The sequence below is a fragment of the Clarias gariepinus genome, unplaced genomic scaffold, assembly GCF_024256425.1.
Source record: "Clarias gariepinus isolate MV-2021 ecotype Netherlands unplaced genomic scaffold, CGAR_prim_01v2 scaffold_32, whole genome shotgun sequence".
Taxonomy (NCBI): Eukaryota; Metazoa; Chordata; class Actinopteri; order Siluriformes; family Clariidae; genus Clarias; species Clarias gariepinus.
In genome coordinates, this window is record NW_026520999.1 from 515,001 (window position 1) to 522,500 (window position 7,500).

Genomic DNA, 7,500 nt, shown 5'->3' on the forward strand with positions numbered 1-7,500 from the left:
GTTTCTCTGGGGACTTGACAGTTCGATAGTTCATGACTGGAACTTCTTACAAGTCTACCTGGGTCTTCAATAACTACCTGGAGTCCATATTAACATCAATTAACATCAGCTATTGTAGCTGAACTGCCTCCCACCCTACACACTGTATAAATGCAGATCATTTACTGCTCTGTGTTTCACCCAGATGAGGATGGGTTCCCTGTTGAGTCTGGTTCCTCTCAAGGTTTCTTCCTATTACCATCTCAGGGAGTTTTTCCTTGCCACTGTCGCCCTCGGCTTGCTCACCAGGGACAAACTGACCATTTTGATTCAAACAAATTCACATTTCATACAAACTTAAATAATTCTTTTGACTATGTAAAGCTGCTTTGCGGCAATGAAAATTGCTAAAAGCGCTATACAAATAAAATTGAATTGAATAATAGGACCTCTTTAAAAATACTCAAATGTAACAGATTTCTGTAAGCTGACCTATGATGCACTGCTGTGTGTGTGTGTGTGTGTGTGTGTGTGTGTGTGTGTGTGTGTGGTGCGCAGGATCACGGAGAAGACCAACGCTGAAGAAGAGCAAGAATGACCTCCTTAACCCTGACGAGGGGGACGGAGACCTTGCTTTAGGTAAAACTTCCTTTTACGCTCTCTCTTTTTCTGTGTGTGTGTGTGTGTTTGTTTGTGGGGAATAAAGTTTAAACTGACCTATTGTCTGTGTTTCGTCTCTCTGCCTCCTCTATGTCTCTCAGGGTCTCCGTTTGCTCGCGCCAGCCTCAAGAGCTCCAAGCTCGAGGGCTCGTCCTTCCGAAAAAAAGAGCGCCGGCTGCGTTTCTTCATCCGCCATGTTGTGAAAACTCAGGCTTTCTACTGGACGGTTCTGTGTTTAGTCGGTTTGAACACGCTGTGTGTGGCCGTGGTACACTACGACCAGCCCGAGCTGCTCTCTGACTTCTTGTGTGAGTCTCTTTAACCCTGCACTTCATACATCTTCATCCCTTTTCCCTTAAACGAGTGTGCAGTGTCTTGTCATTACGGGCCGTGACGATTAGTTGACGGAGCCGAGTGAGTGTGAAGTGTGACTCTTCTGTGCTGTGACTGCAGTAATGGAAGAGTAAACAGGAGGTTTGTGCAGGGTTGTAATACTCTATCAGAGCTGTAGGGGGTGACACTGTGCACAGAAAAAATCAGTCCTGTAATTGATGTAAACAATTTAAACACTTGATTTAATGATTGTATTTTCACTCACAGTATAAACATCACTTTAAATCGAGTTTCCGTCTCTGAAGATTCACACAGAGGAAGTCAGAACCTTTAAAGCTCTAAAAATCGAACTGTCATCATTTACTCTCTCTCTCTCTCTCTCTCTCTCTCTCTCTGATCTGTTGTTTTCTGGGACACAGACTTTGCCGAGTTTATATTTCTGGGGATTTTCATGTCAGAGATGTGTATTAAGATGTATGGACTCGGGACTCGGCCGTATTTTCACTCTTCCTTTAACTGCTTCGACTGCATCGTAAGCTCTCCACTTATACTTTTTACTTTTTTCTTCTTCCTTACATCAGCTGAATTTAAAAGTGTGTGTGTGTGTGTGTGTGTGTGTGTGTGACAGGTCATATGTGGCAGTATTTTCGAGGTGCTCTGGGCGATGATCCAGCCTGGGACGTCGTTTGGGATCAGTGTATTACGAGCTCTCAGGTTACTTAGGATCTTCAAAGTGACCAAGTAAGTTTCCTGCCTGTCTCTCTTTTCTGTATCTCTCTCTCCCGGTCTGTCTGTCTGTCTCTTTCCCTATCTATGTTTCCCTGTCTGTCTTTCTGTCTACAGTATCCCTTCCGGTCTATCTGTCTGTCTGTCTGTCCCTTTGTGGTCCATCTGTTATGATATGTCTCATGCCTTGTGTCCCTCGACAGCAGGGCTCCTCAGCTCCAGGCCTGCAGGGGGCAGTGTCCAGCACAGTTTGGTGATTCTTTTGCTTAAACAGAGCTGATTTAACTGATCTGTTAACACCCAGGTTGAGAAAGAGAGATGGTTAGGGTTAGAGAGAGAGAGAGTGTGTGTGTGTGTGTGTGTGTGTGTGTGTGTGTGTGTGTGTGTGTGTGATTGTTGGTGAATCACTCACTGTGCTGCACACTGGAGCTCCAGGACTGAAGGTGAAGAGCCGAGTCCCAGTGGTTTGATTTTCTTTTAATGCTGGATTATTTCAGAATGACAAACACACACTGACAGTTAAAGGACATAATCGTGTTAGAGTGTTAATAATTTCAGTAAATGAAGTGTAGACTATAGTGACTGTGTGATTCTTCTCTTCTCTTCTCTTCTCTTCTCTTCTCTTCTCTTCTCTTCTCTTCTCTTCTCTTTATTCTCAGGTACTGGGCCTCCTTGAGGAACCTGGTGGTGTCTCTGCTGAACTCCATGAAGTCCATCATCAGCCTGCTCTTCCTCCTCTTCCTCTTCATCGTTGTCTTTGCTCTGCTCGGCATGCAGCTGTTTGGAGGACAGTATGTCCTGCAGACGTCTGATCTCACACATAGACAGTCTGAAGTTCAGTTCAGTTCAGAAGAGTTTTATTGGCATTAATGTTAACAAAATATTACCAAGGCGATTATAAAACATTAATTACATTATAAGTAACATCAATCTGAATTTATATACATATGAACGTATTAGATATGAAGGAACATCATATTAGGTAAACACAAACCAAACCAAACCAAAATAAATAAATAAAATATAAAATCAATATTACCAACAATAACAACACTACGCGAACAGTAGTGATATTAAATTGTAGTTAGTTGGTGATATTTAGGGTGTGTGTACGCTGTGTCACTGTCTCTCAGTCTCTCACACTCGGACACACACACACTCTCCAGCGAGGGGAGCAGTGCGGCTTCTCCTAAAGTTATTCTTATTTTTTCACCTTCTGTTAATTTGGAAAAAATTGTGATTTTGTGAGTGATGATCTCAGTGAAGGTAGAATGAGGAAGTGCATCTCCGTCTCGACCTCACTGCTCGTACACTGGGCACACCCACCCACCCACCCACACACACACACACACACACACACACACACACACACAGTCTCTGCTCTCTGTGTCTGCCCGTCTCCATAGCCAGACGGTGTCCCCAGCCTGTACCTGCTCAGGATCTGTCTCTGCTTGGTGTCTCTGACGGTGGAGAGACACTCTGCCGGTTCCTCCTCTCTCTCTTTAGGGCCCGATAGCAGTTTAGTCTGGACTGGGTTTGGGTCTGACTGTCCCACTGCTCCAGATACACTCTCCTCATCTGATCAGTGATGTGTGTGTGACTCTGATGAGACTGTGGTGAGCAGTGCTGCTCTGAGACTGCAGTGTGTTAGTGAGTCTCAGGACCAGCTGACAGAGGGGACTGGGTTTAGGGCCGAGCTCTCGGGGTCTCATTACTTCATTTAAGATAGAATTTTACTGCCCTCTTTTGGACGGCTATAATCAGCAGAAATCGACCTAATTCTGCCCTGGATGCACCGGTTGATATTTTTTCTTTGAACTTTAAGGAGATTTCTACAGAATTCTGCATGTAGGGACTCTGTGGGATGTTTGTCCCAGCGAGTGTAGTCGTGTTTACTGAGTCGACCCCAAACCTCACATCCGTACAGTGCGATAGGCGCGATGACGCTATCAAAGATTTTACACCAGATTCTAATTGGAATGTGTGTTCTGTAGATTTTTTTTTATTGCATTTGGAGCACTTCGTGCTTTTTCTTTCAGTGCATTCACTCCCAGATCAAAGCCTCCGGAGGCGCTGAGTTTCAGTCCCAGGTAGTCATAGTGTAACGCGTGCTCTAGGGCGGTGTTTCCCAGAGTGACCATGTGTCTATTTGCCTGAGATCTGGCCTTTTGGCCAAATTGCGTGTCAGGACCCAGTTCTGATGGTACCACTCCTGCAGGTCCAGCAGGTCCAGGTGTAAGCTGTAAGCCATGTTCAGTAGGAGACAGCACCAGGTTGTCTGCTCTGTGTGTGAGCTTCCGTATTGTTTAGGGTCCAGGAGCTGCAGATTGTTCCAGTAATACTGCTAACTCATCCATGTTAATATTGAACAGAGTTGGACTCAAGCTGTCTCACCCCACACCCTGTCTCACCCTGCACCCAGTCTCACCCCGCATCCAATGCCCTGTCTCACCCCGCACCCTGACTCACCCCACACCCTGTCTCACCCCGCGCCCTGTCTCACCCCGTGCCCTGTCTTATCCCACACCCAATGCCCTTTCTCACCCCACACCTTGTCTCACCTAATGCCCTGTCTCATCCCACACCCTGTCTCACCCCACACCCTGTCTCACCCAATGCCCTTTCTCACCCCACACCCTGTCTTACCCTGCACCCAGTCTCACCCCGCACCCAGTCTTACCCCGCGCCCTGTCTCACCCCGTGCCCTGTCTTATCCCACACCCAATCCCCTGTCTCACCCAATGCCCTGTCTCATCCCACACCCTGTCTCACCCCACACCCTGTCTCACCCTGCACCCAGTCTCACCCCGCACCCAGTCTCACCCCGCACCCAGTCTCACCTCGCACCCTGTCTCACCCCGCACCCAGTCTCACCCCGCACCCTGTCTCACCCCGCACCCAGTCTCACCTCGCACCCTGTCTCATCCCACACCCTGTCTCACCCCACACCCTGTCTTATCCCACATCCAATGCCCTGTCTCACCCCGCACACTGTCTCACCCCACACCCTGTCTCACCCCGCGCCCTGTCTCACCCCGTGCCCTGTCTTATCCCACACCCAATGCCCTTTCTCACCCCGCACCATGTCTTACCCGGCGCTCTTTCTTACCCCATGCCCTGTCTTATCCCACACCCAATGCCCTGTCTCACCCCACATACTGTCTCACCCCGCACCCAGTCTCACCCCGCACCCAGTCTCACCAATGTCCTTTCTCACCCCACACCCAGTCTCACCCCGCACCCAGTCTCACCCCGCGCCCTGTCTCACCCTGTGCCCTGTCTTATCCCACACCCAATGCCCTTTCTCACCCCACACCTTGTCTTACCCCACACCATGTCTCACCCAATGCCCTGTCTCATCCCACACCCTGTCTCACCCTTGAGTAAAGTAATCTGTCCTTTTGTTGCCGAGTTTTATGTTGCATTTGTTGTTCAGACTGATGGGCTTGATAATGTCCTATACTTTACCCCCTACACCACTTTAAAACCTGATAACTGATAAACTGTCTGATCCCACATTCTGTAGATTTAATTTTTATCATAGAAACAATTGTGTTACAGCAAAGCTTGTTTTAGGTTACAGGTTAGACATAAACACACTGATATGTGAAGCAGGAGTGTGTGATGTATGAAGACATCTCTGGTAGGGAAATGTTAAGACGTTAGTGTAACAGGAACACTTGTGTTTTTCTACCAGGTTTAATTTTGAATCAGGAACGCCACCAACAAACTTCGACACGTTTCCTGCAGCAATAATGACTGTGTTTCAGGTGAGAGAACACCAGTCACTAATAACACAACATAACACAAACTACACATAAGTGTTAAACCAAGGTGTGTGTGTGTGTGTGTGTTAGATTCTGACAGGTGAGGACTGGAACATGGTGATGTATGATGGCATTGAGTCTCAGGGAGGAGTCAACAAGGGCATGGTGTTCTCCATCTTCTTCATTGTTCTCACACTTTTTGGCAACTGTATCCAAATTAACACACTCATACACGCACGTACACACACACACACACACACACACACACACACTGTAATTCACAAACACTCACACACACCAACACACACACACAAAGATACAGGTTGTGAGGTTCCTTAACACTGTGTTTAGACACGTTGCTGAATGTGTTCTTGGCCATCGCTGTAGACAATCTGGCCAATGCACAAGAGCTGACCAAGGTACTGAACACACACACACACACACACACACACACACACACACACACACACACACACACACACACACACACACACACACATTTAAACCTCTATGTGTTTTACCTCACTGTAGGATGAGCAGGAGGAAGAGGAAGCAGCCAATCAGAAAATGGCTCTTCAGAAGGCGAAGGAAGTGGCAGAAGTGAGTCCACTGTCTGCTGCTAACCTGTCCATTGCTGCGTAAGTAACACACACACACACACACACACACACACACACACACACACACACACACACAGTTTAGTTCACAGCTTTATAGGCATGAACATAAAAAAAAATCACAATGTTGCCAAAGTGGTTTTGGAAGGTTGATTACATTGTAAGTCACATCCATCTGAATGTATAAAGATTATAAAGATTATAAACACGTGTCTGTTTTTCTTCCTATATTATGAATGTAAGTTTGTTCTTATTTCATTGTTATTCTATAAACATTTAAACAGATTTTGAAAACAAATCATAAAATAACTCCAAAAATTAAACAGAAACAAATACAGTCAGGAGGCAAAGGTAACTCTGCGGGTGTGTGTGTGTGTGTGTGTGTGTGTGTGTGTGTGTGTGTGTGTGTGTGTACATGCCTGTCTGTCTGTCTGTCTGACTTCAGTAGTCCTTTATTCATTTATTCTTTGGTTTACTCATTTATTTGTGTATTTATTTTTTGTTTGTTTATGTTCACTGTCCTTTGAAATGCTAATTGCATAAAGCTCCGCCCTCTGCTCATTAATCTGCTGCAGTTTTTCAGCATTATTTGGAGAGTCTGTTGCATTGCGCAAAAAGACCCCAGGCTTTGAGTGGGGGATCATGGGGCGCTGGAGAGGCTCCTAAAGTGGGGACTTTGTTCTCCATTTCCAGCTCTACACCTCAATAACATCCGCTCACTAAAATACAAGATTCCATAACAACAAGTACTTTATAGTGTTTACAGCACTGACACCCCGGGCTCTCTGCCCAAACTCCTGGCAGTGCGGAGACTCCATCCGGCAAGAATCACTCAAGTAAAAGTAAAAGTTGTCATTTACATGAGACTTAATAGAGGGCGTGCTTTAGCTCACAGTAGTCTTTCATAGTAAAGAAATATCTCTCTCTCTCTTTCTCTGTGTCTCTCCCTCCCTCTCTCTCTCTGTGTCTCTCCCTCTGTCTCTTTCTCTCCCTCTCTCTCTCTCTCTCTCTCTCTGTCTCTCTTTCTCTGTGTCCCTCCCTCTGTCTCTCCCTCCCTCTCTCTCTCTCCCTTTCTCTCTCTCCCCCTCTCTCTCATTCAGTTCAGTTCAGAAGAGCTTTATTGGCATGAATGTTAACAAAAGTATTACATTGTTGCCAAAGCGATTAGAAAACATTAATTACATTAATCTGAATTTATAAACCTATACAGTATAAACGTATTACATATGAAAGAATATCATATTAGTTAGACATAAACAAATGTCTCTCTCTCTCTGCGCATGCGCTGTGTGTGAGAGCGCGCGAAAGACTGTTTGGTGTCCTGCCAAGTTTTCTGGAGACTGTTTACTTCTTTATTTTTCTTTAATCAGTAAATGTTTTAGTTTACATAAAAGTTTAAAGTGAGTGAGAGAGAGAGC

The 7,500-nt window shown here is 45.8% G+C and overlaps 1 protein-coding gene across 1 annotated transcript in view; it reads left to right on the forward strand.

Annotated features, from left to right (window-relative positions):
* The window catches only part of cacna1aa (calcium channel, voltage-dependent, P/Q type, alpha 1A subunit, a), a 153,919-nt gene that overhangs the window by 36,705 nt on the left and 109,714 nt on the right, over positions 1-7,500 (forward strand). The window contains exons 9-17 of the mRNA XM_053490796.1: positions 538-618; positions 741-947; positions 1,392-1,504; positions 1,601-1,713; positions 2,358-2,489; positions 5,396-5,468; positions 5,556-5,673; positions 5,817-5,884; positions 5,997-6,103. Of these exons, the coding sequence (XP_053346771.1) occupies positions 538-618; positions 741-947; positions 1,392-1,504; positions 1,601-1,713; positions 2,358-2,489; positions 5,396-5,468; positions 5,556-5,673; positions 5,817-5,884; positions 5,997-6,103 (1,012 nt within the window). The remainder of the gene's footprint in view (positions 1-537; positions 619-740; positions 948-1,391; positions 1,505-1,600; positions 1,714-2,357; positions 2,490-5,395; positions 5,469-5,555; positions 5,674-5,816; positions 5,885-5,996; positions 6,104-7,500) is intronic.